At 48.9% G+C, this 20061-nt stretch overlaps 1 protein-coding gene across 1 annotated transcript in view; it reads left to right on the top strand.

Moving 5' to 3' along the window:
- Positions 1-20061, top strand: part of REV3L (REV3 like, DNA directed polymerase zeta catalytic subunit) — a 1615620-nt gene that overhangs the window by 1436909 nt on the left and 158650 nt on the right. The window contains exons 24-25 of the mRNA XM_069607775.1: positions 1419-1527; positions 1736-1942. Of these exons, the coding sequence (XP_069463876.1) occupies positions 1419-1527; positions 1736-1942 (316 nt within the window). The remainder of the gene's footprint in view (positions 1-1418; positions 1528-1735; positions 1943-20061) is intronic.

Genomic DNA, 20061 nt, shown 5'->3' with positions numbered 1-20061 from the left:
TACAGAGCTGCGGGGTAATCCACCGGAAGATCACACCCCTCTGGCCAAGGGCCAATGGAGAAGCCGAGCGGCTGATGAGGACTCTAAACAAGACCTTTAGAATCGCCCAAGGCCAGTGACAGTCCCTCCAGAGGACTCCATCAGTTCCTGAGAGTATACCGCACAACTCCACATGCCTCCACCGGGGTGGCGCCGGCTGAGGCGTTATTCAAGCGGTGCCCTCGTGAACTGTTACCAGAGGTGGGTGAGAAAGAACCGGGGGTGATCGACAACCAGCAGGTCGATTCAAGCCGGCGAGCGAGGATCGAGCAGGAAAACATCCGGCGAGGGCTTCGATCACAGCGGCTGGAGCCGGGCGATGAGGTCCTCATTCGAAATAGACACCCCCATGGAAAGCTGTCCCTTCCATATGAGCCGGAGCCGCTGGACGTCATTGCAGTCAAGGGATCTATGGTGACTGCCTCTGATGGAAGATCCGCAGTAACACGCAATGTGAGCTTCTTCAAGAAGCTAGGGGACCCAAGGACTGACCCGCCCCTCGATCCGGACTTACTGGTGGTCCCTGAGGACGGAGGAGATGCACCTTGCCTGCCTGAGTCCCCGGCCCGGGGAACGGCCATGGACAGATCACCCGTGCCGGAGGTGAGCAGGAGGTACCCCCAGAGGGCTGGGCGAGGGAAACCCGCTCATCTCAGCGACTACGTGTTGGGACACTTATTTGGTCGGCCCGAGCCTGATGACGATTAAGTAAGGAGACCCGGATGGATGCGAATAAAGGGGTGTTTTGAAGTTGGGTGTTGAAGTTGTATCGTTGTTTTGATTTGCAGTGTGTAGTGCTTAAATGCTTTGTTTGTCCTCCCGAAATAGGAGGAGTGGGGCGCTGCCAGATGACGGGACGCGCATGCGGCGGCGTTATGATGCATGCCGCCGCGTGCAGTATAAATAAATGGGGCGTTCCCGGCTGTGGCAGTGCGACCGGGAAGCCCGAGCCAGAAGGGGAGGATGGGGGGGTGTGGTGTGTGTGTGTGTGTGTGTGTGTGTGTCCGTGTGTGTGTGTGTCCGTGTGTGTGTCCGTGTGTGTCCTTTGTGTGCTGGGAGCTTACGGGAATCGCCGGGGGTATGGACACACCCCCAACACTACCTATGTTTACGTTTCCAAGTTGGGCGATCCCCCATCACTTTCTTTCCCCACTCGTATCCTCTTTTATTTCAAGTCACCCAATGACTCTTCTGTTAAAAGACCCTGTGATTTCTGCATTCCTTTTACTGTTGTATTATGCTTGGGTTAGTCTGGGTTTTGCCTTTACAGGCTGTCTTTATGCATGAAAGCTATGACACATTTTGTTTCTGTAGCTTTCCCTTCCAGATTATAGGCATTTTGTGTAACCACAGTGTCTTATCTAATGTTGTTTCCCCAGGTACGATGAGTTTAAGTTTGGCTGTTCGTCGCTGCGGGTCCCTCCCGATTTACTACATCAGATCCGACATGATATTACAATATCGCCTGGTGGAGTCGCATTTGTCAAGGTAAATGCATTTTCCTTAAACGGCGAGTTTAATCTTGAAGTTTTCCCATCTCTCCTACTGCCATGGTAGACATTGAATATGTGGGTTTTTCATTTCCATGTTCGTTGCATTTATATTGCACGTACATTTGCTGACATGTGCCCCACTACATTTGTATCTGGCAGCTTGAGATCTTGGTACTGATCATCTTTTCCTCTTGTGTATGCAGCCTTCTGTTAGAAAGGGTGTGCTTCCAAGGATGCTCGAGGACATTTTGAAGACCCGAATCATGGTGAAACAGTCCATGAAAAGCTACAAGCAGGACAAAGGAATCACACGAATGCTTGATGCCCGTCAGCTGGGTCTCAAACTGATTGCAAATGTCACATTTGGCTACACTGCTGCTAACTTTTCAGGAAGGATGCCATGCTCGGAGGTGAGTAGGGAAGCTGGCTACCAGTGTGCCCGAATGAGAATGACATTGTCTAAGTACTGTATGCAGTATTTTGATGTAGCTCTTTGTGCAAGCAAAGGCGAGACATTGGAACCAACACTGAAAGCAGTTTGTCTGTAGTGTTAACTTTCTTTCTTATTTATTTTAGCATTTAAAAAAAAAAAAAACGGAAGTGAATGGATGAAATTCTTTAAAGTAATAATCATTGAGGTGAATTGTCTAGAAATCAGCACACAGTACAAGGAAAATATACTGAAGGAGCAAGCGCTCAAAATTCTAGTATTTGAAACAAAACATACAAGCCTTCTTTGGTGTTTATACTATTCTCAAAACAAATGGCCATGTGTGGTAAGCACTGAAGAACATGCTGTAGATTTATGTGCGTATGTTGATTTGCATAGTGTTAGGAAATATTTTTCTGTTTGCTACTTTCTTTCTGTAGACCTCAATAGGACACCCTAACTTCTGCTATTGTTGTGAACCTTTCCCCGCTTTTGAAGGTTGACTTTTGAAAGGATGTCAATCATTTTTACTCAACTTTCCATGCTATGCTCTTCTGTTTTGAGGGCACTGACCAGTCCCAATGGCTATCCGTGCAGGAGAGCGTTTGTAAAGTGTGGTAGAGACACTTTGTTTCAGTGTAACTTTTTTTGTAACTGTGTGGTTACTTGCATGATGTGTCCAGGAAGGGATATTGGCAGGTGATACTTTTGTAGGCTTTTCTTTTGTATAGTCTTGTGCACCATATACCATATGGTCTAAAATGGCCATGCCACAAGATGTTCACATATCCAATCTTGTAGTTTGACCTTCTTCCTGACATGGAGTGACTGTATTTTCCATTTGTGGTAAGCCTTTTCCCAGGGAAAACTCCATCTTTCGCAAGCAACGTGGCGGCCTGGGTGTTTCTGGATGTGGGGGCTGCGTCTGTCTTGACCCAGTCCACGTTTGTGCCAAAGTGGCTGTTGCTGGGCAGATGCAATGGCCAGAGGCTGTCCAGTATTGAATGTTGCAAAGCCTTGCCATTGGTGGGCTGGAGCAACAACAGCCCAGATTCAGGGTAAAATTGAGACTCCTGCAGCCATCGGCAGAACATCATTGGAGTCACAACCCCTACAAAGGATAGCAACCCGCTGAAGGCTAGGAACTCATTGTTGGAAGATCGCCAGCATCCCTTTCTTCACTTGCCCATCAAAGCCCATGTCTCTCTCCCCTTTTCTTGAAGACCGCCTTGGACCGGTGGGAACAACCAGTCCCGACCTCTGCTCAAAGATCCAGCCGCTGGAAGCACTTGGAACAGAGTGGAATCATTGTGTTGGATTGCCAGACCTTGTCCTTGGCTACTCGGCTTAAAGGCTCTCTGCCCCGAATTAAGACTTGGGACTTCATACATTTCAGGTTATGGAACGAGAAGTATTTACTTGAAGTTGTAGCTTTCCATCACGAAGGACCAGTTTCTTTGTTTTCTCCACAAGGGTCGCATTCCACCATTTTCTTCATGTAGCCATCGCTGTTAGCCGCCTGCCTTGTGTCCTAGGAGTCCTCCGAGGTAGTCCCTGGAGTCAGAGACGTTTTCCACCTGCTGCCCAACGTTGGGGGAAGGTGGAACTGCTTTCGCAGAATCAGAGGTATCAGAACTTGGTGTGTGTAGCCAAATCATGAGGCCAGAAAAAAGTGTGTTTTTCTTTCTCTCATTGACATCATTTAGACACTGAAAAGAACATATGCTTTCTATGTGCATGCCTGGACACACATTTGACACACACAAAAAACAAGCATTGGCAATGCTAACAGTTTTGGCTTTTGTGTAGGCATGGGAAAGGCACATTCCAGGCACTGCATAGTGCTATTAACTGGCCATTGATGGTAGCAGGTGTAAAATGGTGCGAGTACCTTCGCATCTAATAGCAGCACCTGGGAAATGCCTAATACTTATACACAAGTCAAAGCTGTTGGCTTTGCCAATGCTTTGTTTTAACAGAACTTCAATGAAGAACATGCGTAGTGCCTATAAATGGAGTGGCTGAAGGCAGACCTGGATGACATTTTTATTACACCTGTAGCTAGTTTACAACTGAAATTAAGTCATTAACTTTCAGAAGACTGTTTTGAAAAAACACTGGCAGGTACTTTGAGAGCGAGGTTTGATGGTAAGGCTTGATTTAAGTGTGCGGAAAGAGTTCCCTTGAGGGAAGGGTTTAGGGTGGGGAGGGGCAGGAACTGGGAGGGAATGGCCATAGCGATTAGCACAGACATGGGCAGTCAGTGGGTGGGCAAATATCCAAACACCACCTTTAAGCTTTGTCCCTCTTCAAATGCCATTTTTCGCTATCTGGCTGTAATGCCATATTTTTGGCTTATAGAAGTCTCTGCCACCTAATAGCCCAAACTAATGAGATGACTCATTGCTGCCCCCGGAATGCACAGCCCCCAATCAGTTTGCTGATTGGACATGTGCTGCTCACTGCTGCTGGCAGAGCAGGCACAGCCAGGAACTAAGAAGATATACAAACAAGTGTTTGTAATGGCATCAGTTTCTGCTTTTGTGTAGGCATAGGAAAGGCACTTGCCAGGCACTGCCGGAGTGGTATTACCTGGCTTTTGATGGTAATGGGTGCAAAATGGTGCGAGTACCTGGGCGTCCAATAGCAGCGCCTGTAAATGCTCAATACTTATACACAGGACAAAACTGTTGGCTTTTCCAATGCTTGTTTTTGACAGGCCTTCAATGAAGGACCGGCATAGTGCTTATAAATTGAGTGACTGAAGGAAGACCTGGTTGAGAAATGTATCACACCAGTAGCGTGTTTATTACTCCATTAAAGAAGACTGCTTTGAGAAAACACTGGTAGGTGCTTGTTACGCTCACCGGGCTCCCACAGGGGCGTCGGTCGGACCCGGACTGCTGCGGCCTCCACCCACGTGATGCGTAGTGCAGCTATGACTGACTGGATCTGCCCTCCTAATCTTGTCTGCTTGGCCCGTAGAAATATTCTCCTACAAGTGGAGAGATGGATTTAGCCACTTGTGGATTGAAGTGATAGCACCCCCACTGTCCTCCCCACTAATCGCCTCTGAAGCGCCCTCTCCGCAATCTCACCTTATATTCTTGAAGGATGAGCCCTCCATTCTGCGAAGCACGCATGGGCGCGTTGATGACCAGTTACTTCACTGGCCTGAAGATATTGGAAGAGTTGTAGACGAATCCTGACTCCAAAAGGTCCTGGCGAAGAGCCGTAAGTATATAGTTCGTAAGAGTTCAAAATGTCTGGAATTCACTCCTGTCCAATTCCTCTTTTATCTTGCAGCTTTGACCCAATAAGAAGATTGACAGCTGAAAGCGCTCCTGTAAAAGTCTGTGTTACCCAACACTGTCTGGCAAATAATGCCAAGGGTTAAACTTGCTGCTTTCTCCTTATCTTACAGTTGCGGCATAAGAAGATGTGGCGTGCTGATGAATTATACCTCCGGCGGTAAAATGAGGTAAGCGTATGGCGGCTAAAGAGATTGTCTCTGTCTGTTCTCTCTGCTCACCTTGTTGTTTCTTGTCCCCCTTAGGTGCCGGGATTCGGCGATGTAAAGATGGAGACCGCACCGGATCGAAGCGATGCTGCGTGGAACGGTGAGTATGGCGCAGCTCTGCTGCTGGCGATGCGACGCGTTTAAAACAGTCTTTCCTCTGGTTTGAAGATGCGTTGAATCCGGAATCAGGTAAGAGATCAGGTAATACTCTTGTTCTAACCTTTGCTTCTTTCCTTCTTTCTAGGTGCTCCAGGTTCGAGGCGGGCGTGGCAGAAGGCTGGATGCTGCTGCTGACACGGTGAGCGTTACGCTGCTGGATGCAGAATAATGCAAAGCGTGTGCTGCTCTTCGGGTGTGGTTTAAATAGCCACCAAAGTAGTCCCAGGTAGGTATTCCTCCCTGACCACACCTGAGTAACAAAATAGTCCCTAAGGTAAAGTAGTCCCTTCCAGGCCTCACATGGGCTTGGATCTTCTTGCAGCATGGTCTGCATCAGGTAAGTGTGCACCTATGAGACTGGCGCCTATGGCGCCAGGACTGATGTCCCATATGAGCCTGGTGCCATAGGCGCCAGGACTGAACCCAGACAGCCCCTAGCAGGGGTTGCTGGGTTTTCTCAAGGCGACATGATGCCTGCTCCCGGGGGCTGATGGACGTGGTCTGGGTGCCCGGGGGTATGCATCATGACAGTGCTTTGGGTGCATAGTTTGATGGTAAGGCGTGATTAAAGCGAGCTAAGAGTTCCCATGAGGAGGTGTTTTGGACGGAGAGGCAGTAACTGGGTGGAAGTGACAATGGGCAGTCAATTGGTAGGCAAATAACCAAGGCAAAACAGAAAGGTGATGGCTGGAAGGTTTTGAATTAATCATACCCATGGGCAAAGCTCTGGGCAACCCTCCAGACCATCATTTTTCAGTCTGCCAAGCCATTACAGAAGGGGAAAAACCATATGCAAATCAGACTTGGTCCTACCCCAAAAGGGGCAGTCCAGCCCGAACTGCTAGGTCACATCCCTTCTGCAGGAGACCACAAGCAAATAACCAAACCACACCGACAAGCTTTGTGTCCCTCCTATGCCATTTCTCCCTATCTGTACTCTACTATTATAGTTTTGGCTTATAGGTGGCGTTAATAGCCCAAACAAAAAAACAGTAATGATGTTTGACATGGAGGAGCTTTTGTTGTCTGATGGCTGCATCCCTCCTTGCACTGAGTCAATCATTTGTCATTGTTCTCTCTGCCTTCCCTGACTGCCGAGTGTGGCCGTGGGTGCGTCAGTGAGTGAGTGCACTCGCTCGAGCCTCAGAGCCAAGCATCACAAGGGCCAACGCTTTGAGAGGACACAAGGCATGGCTTCTACACGGATTCCTGCCTGCCTTGGATCGGATGCTTCCCCTCCTACTCTGCAGATGGCACACTGCAGCAGCTTGCCTGAGGTGGCTGCTCTGCCTCTGCCCTCCCTCAGTGCATGGTGTGGCTGGTCGCCACCACTGTTACTGTTTGTCTGTCCCCCACGATCAACACTTTCACTTTTCTGCCTACAGCCTGCCTGCCACAGGACGACAGCCAGCCAGGAGCCTGAGGAACTCTTCCTCGAGTTGCTCCTCCACGAGACTTAAGGCGAGGAAAATGAATGGTCATAAAATTGGGGAAGGGAAGAACATTCATCATCCATGCTGGACTGTCATAAGGGAGGGGGCCTGTCAGAGGGGCAAACTGCCCCAGACCTCGCAGGGCGGGGCAGCCTCGCTGGGTGAGGGTTCCTCATATGTTGTAGGTTATTATTTGTATAGCACTTCTGGTTTCTGCAGCAAAGTCCCAGTGACAATGAATTGGGATGTGTGGCCTTGTGTCCACATTACTGGGTTTAGCACGCAGACAGTTTGATTTAAATCCTGACTAAAGTACCTTATCAGCACAGTGATAATTTGGACCAATCTCTGCATCTACCCATGTCTAAAAGTGTAATTATGTGGAACGTGATGTGAAACTGTAGCCACCTGCTGCTGTGCTGCTGTGTGCTAATATTATCCCACCACTTCTAGGATTCTCTAAAAAACGAAAGCAGGTGACAGGTAGGCCACGTCTCCAGATGTAACCATAAAGTAATAGTAATAAAAATTATGTTGAACCAAAGCACAATACATGTGTTTTGGTGTATTAAGGCTTTTGTTGGAAATATCTTCTCTGGCAATTATGGGCGCGTCAAACTGTTGTAGGAGGAGCTGTACATATTAGAATAAACATACATAGGTTGCAATCTTGTCTTAGTCCCTGCCGCTCAATGTTGGAAATCATTTAAAAAACAAAAAACACTGCTATGCTTACTTCTCTGCGAGTGTGTGCTTTGCAGCACACCTGTTAGAGTTCATTTTTGATGCAGGGCTGGCATCCACACCCTAGCCATTAGCACTGTGTAAATCTCAATCAGCACCTAGCTAAGGTGATGGCTGACAACAAAAGGAGAGTGATAACAGGCAGGACAAGTGTGAAATATTTGTCTGCATACACTGAGATGTTGCACTGTGGGAGGGACCTCCACCTGGCTACCCTTAAAGACTTAAACACATCGTGATAATGCATACTATAGTGTGCTGATGATTTATTGCAACCAAGTTCTGTTCAGATCAACTGAACCTCTAAGTGCCCAGTTTGTGCATTCACGACAGCACCACCTTTGTGGCCATTCCCTCTTTCTTTGGGGAATATATTAATACAATGCAATAATCAAAGTTGAAATGAATATTGATAGGTTTGAGTTCCACCATGGTGAAGAAGTTAGCTCAGTGAGTTAAGCACTTGTTGCAGAGATCTGTGTTCATATTTGTGTACATTCATGCTGTTGATAGGAGCTCTTACTGTGCTACTAAACAACATAGCTGCATTAAAAAGAACTAGTTATGTAAACTAAAATAGCATCATTCTGGTGCTGGTCTAGTTTGTGGTTGTGTGTTTTTCCTCATACCAATATTTTTCGTAGCAAGAACAACATTACAAGATAAATGATAGCTTCTACATTTCTCAGTGTTGCCCATCTACTGGTTTATGCAATGGGAAGTGATGTTGGTGGTTTTCAAAGCCCCCTTATAATTACCCTCTTCTCTTTTTTTACTTTAATGTATGCTTTCTTTGGTACGTATCTTTCATATTATGTGTCCCTTTTGATCAATGTCTTGTATTACTTTTTAATCAATTTTTGGGCATGAGGTATGTCCCATTTTAGACAGTGTGAAGAATTGCCATCTGGCAAGGGTGCAAACACCTGTTTACTTTTTATTTTTGCTAATGCAGATAATTCCATCTCTAAAAGGGTAATCTGCCAACCAGATTCCTCTTTTCGTCAACCCCATGCCAAAATCATAGTGTACTTGTGCCTTGCTTCACCAGTAGCCTGATCCTCAGCGCCTGCTTTGGTCGTGGCATAGAGCGGATTCAAAGGTCAGAGGATGCCCACTTGACATCCACAGTTAAGGGGCGGCATTTAAGATATTACCCCTCCCTCGTACCAAAACTACAATGATCATGAGTAACCCATGTTGGTGGCAGGGTACACTCTAAATTAAGCTATTCCTGAGTTTAGGCATAGTGCATGGTACTACTTATATGATCATGGCCGCCACATCCCAGTTGATATCACACATGTCTGCTCTGCTGTGGAAGGTGATGTGTACTCTGACCGTCCGGGCGCAGACTGTCAAATGGCAGGACAGGAACATGGAGAACCCTCGCTTCTTCAATGTCTTTGTGAGGGCAGGTAACACCCTCCACCAAAGGCAGCTGTCCTGGGCCCGGCATCAAAGGAGCACACCCATTCAGGAGGAGTAGCCTCACACCAGGGTGCTGCATCTCTAAGGGCCTTTGTTCTTAGTGGGAAGGGAAGGGGGCCGATTAGAGTAGGCAGATGGCCCTGGTCAATGGAAGGATATTTCACCATCTCGTTTCTCTCTATCTCTCCCCCTCTACTTCCTCTGGAGAAAATCACTTAGGGTCTGAAATCAGAAGGGCAAAGTTCACTCTGTTCAAGAATGGTCCATGTTCTGCAGGAGTAGCCTGTTTTACAGATTTGACATCTATGTTAAGTGATATGCATGGAGAGTGCACTGTTCTGGGGGGGTGGTGATTTCAATTGTGTACTAAACCACAGGGTGGACTGTAAAGACTGGAGGGGGGTGTCTGTACTCCTGCTCTCTATTCTGCAGAGTGCAAGCACAGAGTGCCCCAGCAAATATTCTCTATAGGGTAGCTATGGATGAGCAGTCAAGACTTAAGCTTCCAGGAGGGGATGCAGGCTAGTTCTTAAGTACAGTGTTGTGCCCAAGCTCCCACAAAGGAATGTCCACACACTATGTTAGTGAAAACAGTCTTTATATAAATAAGGTGCAAGGTTATATACACAATCACAATAACACACTTTGTGCTCAGGTTAATCTAAAATGGCAAATATATACCGTTCTAAGTGGTACCATTATTATACTTCTGATTACATTAAAATGCATCAACTGTACTTAGTTCAGAGGTCATACAAATCAGTTAATAAAGTGAACCAACAATAGACATAGGAGGAAATCAGGTTGGTTAAAACAATAGGCAGACTAATGGCCCTGTTACCTAGACACAGTTCTGTGTGAGGATCCCCCACCTGGGCAACCTGTAAATAAAGATATAATACAAGCCCAGTCTTATATTGTTCATATGAGTCTTATTTCCCCCTAGAATGGTTCTACCACCCCAATGTACCTGGAATAGCAGGGATTGACGTCGGGTTCTTGACTCTTCTTGAGCAGGAGGCAGGAGCCACGGATCGTCGAGATCCCTTGAAGAAATGGTGAACAGAGGCGTCAAAGCCTCCGCTTCGGTCCTGGTGGTGCTCGTCGACGATCGTTCGTGGACGTCCTGCTAGCATGAGGTGTGCGGGGCACCTTGGCATTGTTACCACAAAGAATCTATGAAGAACTTTGGCCCAGCAAGGGCTTTGAGTTGTCCGGCGCCTTTGCAGTCTTTGGGTGGCGGGAAGCCCACCAGCGGATGCTCATCGGCGCATCATCGGCCTTGACTTTCTCCGGCGGGACAAATCGGTCGGCAGTGCTGGCGAGAGCGTGATTGAATTAAAGATGTCTTAATCAATGGAGCGTGTCTGCTCCGGTCATCGGCGGCTCATCGTCATGCGGTTCCTGCTTCTGGGCAACACAGCCTCGACGAGCCTTCAGCGGTTATAGCAAACCTGCGAACCCTGGTCGACGACGGTGGACGGCTGTCCAGTGCTTCTCTTCGTTCTCCTCGGCGGTCCCCGTCTCCGGTTGGCAGCCTGTCGAGGGTCTGACTTCCAGGGAGCTTCGCCGAAGGTTAATGGTGCATAAGGGTCCCTCATAGCTTGGGAAGAGGTCTCCTAGCCAGGTCTTCTCTTGGATCAGTTTCGACGGCACGACAGCTTTCGGATTGCGATGAAGGTAACAGCCGTCAACCTTCTTCGGGCTCGGCTTGGAGATTAAGCATCAGTTTCGACTTCAGCTTCTGAACGAATTCTAGCATTGAGAGGCCCCCAGATATACTGTTCTGTCTCTCATTCACCCTGCTGGGTCACACTCCGGCAACCAATCACTCAGAAGGGCATTCAGCAGTCAAGCAGCCAATCAGGCTCACAGTGCTTTCAGGCCATTCTCCTCCCTCTCACTCACAACAAGGAATGTGTATTGGGACAAGTACCCAGCCATTCAGCACTACACCCTGCATTCATGCTTGTTTCGGGCAGGGCTGTCTCAGTCTTTGTGTCAAATACCAGAAACTAGACACCCATAACAAGAGGTGCATATTGGTCGTCCACTCCATTCACCCAGGTCCCACCCCAAGGGTGTACCCACAACATACTGTCCAGTCTCGCCTGGACTTCCCCACAATACCATATGGAACTTCAACCCAACAGTCAGGGGGAAGGGACAGAGGCAGGGCTTCCCAGGACTTTGGGAAAAACAAGGTAACTGGCAATAGAATGCAAGAGGCCACAGGGGCCATCTTGTCTCCTATCGGGAATCAACTGATTCCAATGGCAGGGCCTGGGTATCCCCAAAATGGAGGCTACTCAGTGCACCTGTCAAGAAACTCCAGAGTCCTTCATTAAGTTCTTATTCGATGAGAATAATGGGCCAGCAGATGTTTTGATGGTTTGGGATAGTTTTAAAGCTGGTATTCACAGAGAACCGATCAACTGGACATCACGCTCAATAAACTCAGTGTTAGAGGACTTGAAACGGATGAAGGACAAACTTGACAATAGCAGTATGAATTGACGAGGAGTATAGAGGATACATTGAAGATGGACAGGGCTAAGGAGGCTTTGAAATGTGAAATGGGTGTACAGGCGGAGAACAGAATGTTTTTTATGAAGCAATAACTGTAGCTCGGGTGTACGACTCCTAGCAAATAAATTAAAAGGTTTAGTGGAAAGATAGTATATCCAGAAGTCGAAAATGAGCAGGGGGGAAGTTTTAGTAGAAAAATCAGACATCTGTGAATGTTTTTGGGCTTTTTATGCATCTTTATATTCAAAAGGAGTTAAATCCTTCAAGGTCTGATCTAGACAATTTCTTTGTAAAGATTGTAATTCCAAGCTTGTCTGAAGACGGTAAAGCTGTGTTTGATGCTCGGGTCAGCGTTGCAGAGGTTTTAACGACAACAGGGCAGCTTAACATCGGTACATTTTCGGGCATGGACGTCTTACCTGTAGAATTTTATAGCTCTTTTAGCTATCAGCACTTATACTGTGTGCGCTGTATAATTGCTTTTTAGTGGATTGGGGTTTTTGCTCATCAATGAGGGAGACGGTTGTAACCTGGATTTCTAAGCCGGAAAGAGATCATACCAAATGCAGTTATTTCCATCCAATCTCATTATTTAATGTGGATGTTAAATTGTTAACTAGGATCTTACAATAGGTTAGATAAATATATGGGAGACTTCATTGACCAATCGCACGTTAGATTCATGAGGCAGCGATATTGTTATAACAACATCAGGACAATTAAAGATGTTTTGGGGTTTCCGACACTGAGGTGGAAAACGCATTGTTAATTTTTATGGATGCGGAAAAAGCTTTTGGTTGCGTCAACTGGGCATTCTTGGACTTTACCCTACTCAAGATGAGGTTTGGGCCCTTTTTTTTAGGGCGGTTGGCGCTTTACGCTCTACTATAACTGCAAGAATTTGGTTGAATGGAGAAATCTCGGCCTCATTCCCCTTATTCAGGGGTACTTGGCAGGGGTGTCCGTTGTCACCCTTTCTTTTCAATCTGGCTCTGGAGACTTTAGGGGCTTATGTTAGGAGGAACTGGATCCACCTGAGGACCAATTCCGTTGGTGACGGTGCGCTATATAAATAACTTTAACATTAAGCCTTTAACTAGATTTATGTACCAATTGCATTATAAAGAGTCTTGTACATTGTTCATAATGTGGTACTGGATTACTGTACGTAGGAATGTATGTTGACCCTCTAACTGCTCCCACTTGCAAGGCAAAAAACCTTGGGGGTCATCCTTGACTCCACACACTTTCTCTCCTCACAACTCTGACGTCTCTAAGAAGTCACACTACAAACTACACCTCCTCAGAGGTATTCCTTTCCTCTCCTTCCCCCACAGGCTCACTGTCTCCAGAGCTCTGGTTCTTTCTGTGCTGGACTACTGCAACAGCCTCTTTCTAAATCTGCCCGCTTCCAATCTCTGCCCTTTGCAACTTATTCAGAACAGGACTGCGAGACTTGTCCTTGGCCTCAGACCCAGGGATCGTATCTCTCCAGGACTGAAATCACTGCACTGGCTCCCAGTGGCTGCAAGGATTAAGTTCAAAACTCTCTGCATCGTCCACAAAGCCTTCTGGGGCCTGGGGCCTCAATACCTTCAACTCTCTCTTCCAAAATATCTTCCTTCTCGAGCTCTTCGCTCATCCGCCGCCAACTCCCTCTGGGTCAGTCGCTTCTCCATGCAACAAGTTGGTGGTAGATCTTTCTTCGGATGGTGCCTCCCTCTGGAACAGCCTCTCTGCCTCCCTTAAACTTGAGGAGAACCATCTCTGGTTCCGGAAGCACCTTAAAACCTTTCTCTTTGCTACTGCTTTTTCTCCTCCACTCCTCGGCTGACCTCCTGGCTGTAACCAGAACTGCAGTGGCTACCTGGACACCTCCGATCTCGGGCCCAGGTCCTCCCCCGCCAGCGTCACACACCTGCACTGCTCACCAGGCTACCCCTGCACTTGGGGACTGTTTCTGTATCCCCACAGTCCGCCCACCAGGCCCTTATAGGCGCGTTACAAATGCCATATCATATCATATGTTATAATTACGTTTGTGATACCATATGCTTTAATAAAAATCTCAATGATTTTTTAAAAACATGGATTTAAAAATCCCTAATCAGGCAGAGTCAATAAAGGTCAAGGTCTTGGTGAAGAACTCCAGGGACCTTAGTGAGAACAGAAAAATACCGCAGGCCAGTTATGTACTATCCACTGTCTAGGAGTTCTAAAGTTGAGCAAAGTTCCCCATATGAAACAGGACAAAGTCTGTAGGATGACCTGTGGTTGTACTTAAAAGCCAAGTATCTACAATCTTACCCACAGTTGCAGCCTTGACACCAGGGAATACCAGTGGAGACCCAGAAGAATAGATCCAGTGGAGAGTTAAAGACCATCCAGCTCCAGGAGCAGAGAAGCAGAGCAGGCATCAACCCTCAGTGTTAATCAATGCAGTATATGTGATTGAATGGGACCTGCAGAACCAGGCGACCACAAATGCCCTAAGGGTGATAATCTTGAGTAACCCACCACCTCAGGGTCCAGAGGTAAGTACTGTACTGTGTATCCGGTAATATTACCCCCATATATATATGGTCGCCATACATAATGTCACTAGGAAAAGGTTGTGGCGACATTATATTGGTTTATAACATCACACAGTGCGATTGATCCTCGCATCTGTACAAGACAGCTATTCAGAGTGCCGTGCAGCTCAAAGTTGAGGAATAGATTTTCCTTCAATTTCACTTCGCAATGACTATGCGCAGTGTTTCGAGGGGATTGGGTCCTCCGACGTATTCCATATCTATGACAGTAATCACCACCGCTGTGCTGCTTTGGAATATCTTTTGGCGTCTGCTTCCTGTGTCAATGACGTCGATACGCTGTCCTCGAGTGCCTCCGTCGAGCCGACGTCACCGGATGTTATAAGTAGGACGCACGACGCCCGTAGCCTCAGTTCCGTTTTTTCCGCAAACGTGTTTGCTTCGGAGATCTCGGCGTGCCTCGACTCTTCCGAGTTCTGTTCTTTCGGTTCCTCGAACCTGTTTGTTTGTGATATCGCATGATGTCTTTGTCTTCTTCTACCCCGCGGCAGGGTTTTAAGAAGTGTTGGGACTGCGGATCCAAGATGTCGTTCACGGATTCTCAAGTCGCTTGCCTCTGGTGCCTCGGTGAGGACCACGACACAGATGACTGTGTGGACTGCCAGTCGCTTACTTCGAAGGCCTTGCGGGAGCGTAAGAAGAAGCTTTCTGTGGGTAAAGTGGCCAAGCCCCGGAAGTTGAGGTCCACCGGCCTTTCGACTGAGAATTCGAGGGGCGACTCTCTGCATCGTTGTCGTCGGTCTGGGGGGGTCTCGGTCCCGGAGTAGGTCCTGCCATTCCTCTGCCTCTTTGAGGCACTCACGGAAGCGCCGGCACCGGTCGCCTTCCTCGTCCGAGGTCCCAACAAGCATTCCACTCCTGCCGAATGAGATTCATTTCGGCAGGAGATGATGGCGATTTTTCAGTCGCAGGGCTCCCGTCGAAAGACGCCGGCCGTGACTGTGCTAGAGACACCACTCGCACGCCTTCGGGCTCGAGTGGTCATCGCGATCACCGGGCGCCTTCGAGGTCCCGGTCGGAGAAGGATGGTCCTCGACGCCTTTCGTGGCGGTTTTGTCGGAGGTACCCCGTGGCATGGTGAAACCCCCTAGAAAGGCTCTGGCCAAGGCTAAAAATGTCTTTATCCCTTATTCTGTGCCCACATTCCAGCCTCTAGACTATATTTCTGAGGTGGATGAGGGATCTGAGGATGGGTTGATTCCTGATACAGTACCAGACGATATTCTGTCTGGCCATAGCCAGATTGAAGACCTGCGTCAGTCGTTGCATGACGCCAGTGGTCTGGACACCTCTCCGGAGGTGGAGTTCTGTAGGCCTGAGCCTGGCACCCATGCCGAGTCCTCGTACCAGCGCCTTATGTCGAGGGTTACGGAATACTTGGGGTGGTCTGCACCACCAGTGGATTTTCTGCAGGATGACATGACGGATATCCTCGACCAAGGTCCACCGACTGATCCGATACTGCCATTGCATATGGCCTTGCAAAGAAGGGTGGCAGCGGCTTGGACTGCCCCGGAGAGTCTCCCGGCAGTGAGCAAGTCTTTGCCGCGAAAATACCGTCCAGCCAGTAGCGACCCCTGCTACCTGACCACGCACCCCACTCCAGAGAGTTCGGTGGTGCAGGCGGCTACGGCCCCAGCAAAGCAGGCGTTGTATCCTACCATCCCTCCTGATAGGGACGACAAGCGTTTTGATGGCTGGGCAAAGAAAGCGTTTTCTTCACAGGGTATGGCTTTACAGGCAGCCAACTCTGTGTGTGCCTTGTCACGTTTCATGCACACTCTGTGGAACTGTATTTCGTTAGCGGCTGATCATATTCCCGAAGGGGAGGAACGGGATGGTTTCCTTGCTATGGTGCAGGATGGCAAGGATACCATGTGTGAGTCCGTCCAGTCGGGTCTGGACATGGCAGATTGTGTCGGCCGGTCCATGGCGGCGAGCACCGTAATACGCAGGTTTGCGTGGTTGCGGAAGTCGGGGTTCGCTCCTGATGTGCAAACCCGGCTCCTCAACATGCCTTTTGATGGTAAATGTCTTTTTGGCAGCAAGGCTGACAAGAGCCTGGAGGTTGCAGACCTCCAAGACTGCAGCGAAGTCGTTGAGCGCTGCAGTTCGCCAACCTCTGCCTGTTCGTCCTAGGGGACAGCAATGGAGGGGAGGTTTCTTTCGATATTACTCATCCTTTAGTAGATCGAGAGGAGCTGCAAGTCAAAGGGGCCACCGTCGGAGTGCCAGAGGTGGAAAACAAGGTGCCAAGGCCGCTCGGGCAGTTGCCTCTTTACCCTCAGGCAATGCCGCAGGCGCTTCAGCTCAGTCATCCATGGTTCGCCAGTTGGGGGAAGGCTGGCGCAGCATCTTGTAGAATGGTGTGCCATTACTTCAGATGTGTGGGTTCTGGAGATCATAGCCGACGGCTACTGTTTTCCTTTCCGGCAGAGGCCTCACGACAATCCACCAGGGAATCTCTCTTTACAGAGTCCGGATCCGTTCCTTGCGCAGGAAATTCAAGCCCTGCTGGAGAAAGGCGCCACAGAACTGGTGCCTGTAGCGGAGAGGTACAAGGGATGGTATTCCCCTTATTTTTTGATTTCGAAGAAAGACGGGGCATTGAGACCCATCATGGACTAGCGCGGCTTAAACAAGTTCCTGAGGAAGGACAAGTTCTACATGGTTACACTCTCTCGAGAGTTCTCCAGGCCCTTCAACTTCAGGACTGATTGGGGTCTCTCGACCTCAAGGACGCTTACTTTCATGTGCCGATCCATCCTTAGCACAAGAAGTACCTGAGGTTCGCGGTTGGCGACTCGCACTTTTAGTTTCGGGTCCTGCCGTTCGGATTGACCTCCGCCCAAGGGTTTTCACTAAACTCATGGTGGTGCTGGCAGCGTATCTCAGGAAAGGGGGAATTCACGTCTACCCCTATCTGGACGATTGGTTGATCAGGGCGCGCTCTCCCGAGCAAGTCCTGGATCATCTATCCGTCACCTGCCACTCCCTTCACAAGCTGGGCTTCCCCCTCAACTTAAAGAAGTCCCACTTGACGCCAACTCAGCAGCTTCAGTACATCGGAACATTGCTCGACCAATCCCTGGGGCAGTGTTTTCCTCCCCAGGTGAGGGCTCTTCACATTCAGCAGATGGTACACAAGTTTCGACATGCCCAGAGTCTCCCGGTGTTCGAGTTCTTGAGGTTGCTCGGCCTCATGGCATCCAGCATTCTTCTAGTGCCAGAGGCCCGGTTGCGGATGAGATCTCTGCAATGGGCCCTCAAGTTGCAGTGGTCACAGTCCTCTGGCAAGATGTCGGACCCCGTTCAGGTGCCGCCCGTGGTCTCTCAGGACCTTCTGTGCTGGGCCGACGAAGGCAATCTGATGAGGGGGGCTCCATTTTGGCTACCCTGGCCGGAGGTGACGATCGTGACAGACGCATCCCTCACGGGATGGGGAGCTCATGCCAACGAGTTGACAGTCAGCGGTCGTTGGTCTCCGTCAGAGTCCAGACACCATACCAATCTGTTGGAGCTGAAGGCCGTCAGGATTGCCCCGAATGAAGGCCTTTCTGCCGACTGTGCGAGGAAAGAATGTCCTGATTCACAGTGGCCATGCACTACCTCAACAAAAAGGTGGGGGCAGGGTCACTTCCTCTGTGCAGGGTGGCGATGCAGCTCTGGTTCTGGGCCATCCAGCAGGAAATTTCGATCTCGGCACTTGATCTGGCCGGAGACGAAATCGAGACGGCGGACGCTCTGAGCAGGCAGAGCACAATCTCTCACGAGTGGGAATTGGCTCAGGAGATTCTCCTGGAGATCTTCGCCCTTTGGGGGACCCCTCAAGTGGATCTCTTTGCCTCCAGTGTCAACTGGAAGTGCGAAAGGTTCTGCTCGCGAGAATTTCCTCCAAGAGGAGCCTTAGGAGACGCGTTTGTGGTGGAGTGGTCATTCCCATTGCTGTACGCGTTTCCTCCAGTCCCTGTCATCCCGCAAGTGCTGCGGAGGTTACGGAGGTTTGGTTCCCGGATGATCCTGATTGCTCTGGCATGGGCCCGGAGGACGTGGTACCCGGACCTTCTCGACTTGTCCATCTGCCCTCCACATAATCTTCCCTACTGAGACGATATGCTCTCACAGGAGGGGGGTCAGGTTCTCCATCCAGAGGTCAGATCCCTCAACCTTCATGCTTGGCTTCTGAAAGGTTGAGGTATAAGGATTGGGACCTCCCTGAAGACGTGATGGAGGTGTTGCTTTCGGCCAGACGGCCGGCAACAAAGTCCATGTACCGTTGCCGTTGGAGAAAATTCTGTGACTGGTGCAGGGTTAAGAATGTGGATCCTTTTTCATGTGACCTTCCTGTGGTTGTCTTTTTTGCTTTCTTTAGCCCACAAGGGCCTGCAAGTGGGTACCATTAAAGGTTACCTGGTGGCGCTGTCCCTATTTAAGCGCTTGTCTGAGGAATGTTCTTATTTGAAAATACCTTTAATTTCTCAGTTTCTGAAAGGGCTCACTAATGTGTTCCCTCTGTCGCCTTTCCAGGTGCCCGGTTGGCATTTGAACCTTGTTCTCAAGTATCTAATGGGTGCTCCATTTGACCCTTTACATTCTTGTCCTTTGAGACTGTTAACCCTTAAAACTTTATTTTTAGTTGCGGTCACTTCCGCTCGCAGAGTGAATCAGTTACAGGTACTTTCATTTAAGCCACCCTTCACTGTGTTTCATAAGGACAGGCTTGTCCTTAGCGTTCGTCCTTCCTTTCTTCCGAAAGTGGTGTCGGAATTTCATTTAAGACAGAAGGTCATTCTTCCGGCATTTTATCCTCCTCTGCATCCTGGTAAGGACAAGGAGAGGCTCCATAGGTTAGATCCTAGGAGAACTTTAAGTTTCTACATTTCACGCATGTCCCGGGTCAGAGTGGACGATCAGCTCTTTATAGGTTACGCTGGAAGGTGTTTGGAACAAGCTGTTACTAAGCAGACTTTGTCTAGATGGATTATCTTGGCAATTTCTGAATGTTACCGCTTGGCGGGTAAGGACCTTCCGGTAGGCTTACGGGCCCATTCTACTAGGGGTATGGCTGCCTCTATTGCCCTGCAGAGGGGTGTTTCTATTCGTAACATCTGTGAAGCAGCCACTTGGGCTTCAGTCCATACTTTTGTACGACACTACTCTCTAGATTCCATCCATGAGCAGGATCTGGCCTTTGGCAAGGCGGTCCTTTACTCTGCAATTTGATTGGGCACTCTAAATTTCTATTTTCTAAATTCTTTTTCCCTCCTCCATACGTTGGTACTGCTTTGGGAGTCTGTCATAGATATGGAATACGTCGGAGGACCCAATCCCCTCAAAGAACAAGTTACTCTCTTACCTGGTAACTTTCTTTCGATGGGATGGTCTGACGACGTATTCCATATCGCTCCCTCCCTGCCTACCCCGCTACAGAATTTCTTATGTGATTGCAGCTTACGTTTCCGCAAGGGTTTCTGTGGTCATACTGGCAGAAGATTGGTGCCCACACGCTCTGGGGGAAAAAACTGCACCTGAAGCTACGGGCGTCGTGCGTCCTACTTATAACATCCGGTGACGTCGGCTCGACGGAGGCCCTCGAGGACAGCGTATCGATGTCATCGACGCAGGACACAGAGTCCGAAAGATTTTTCGAAGCAGCACAGCTGTGGTGATTACTGTCATAGATATGGAA

This window comes from Ambystoma mexicanum, chromosome 4q, assembly GCF_040938575.1.
Source record: "Ambystoma mexicanum isolate Mex_15411 chromosome 4q, UKY_AmexF1_1, whole genome shotgun sequence".
In the NCBI taxonomy this organism is placed as follows: Eukaryota; Metazoa; Chordata; class Amphibia; order Caudata; family Ambystomatidae; genus Ambystoma; species Ambystoma mexicanum.
This window is presented reverse-complemented; position numbering and strand designations above follow the sequence as displayed.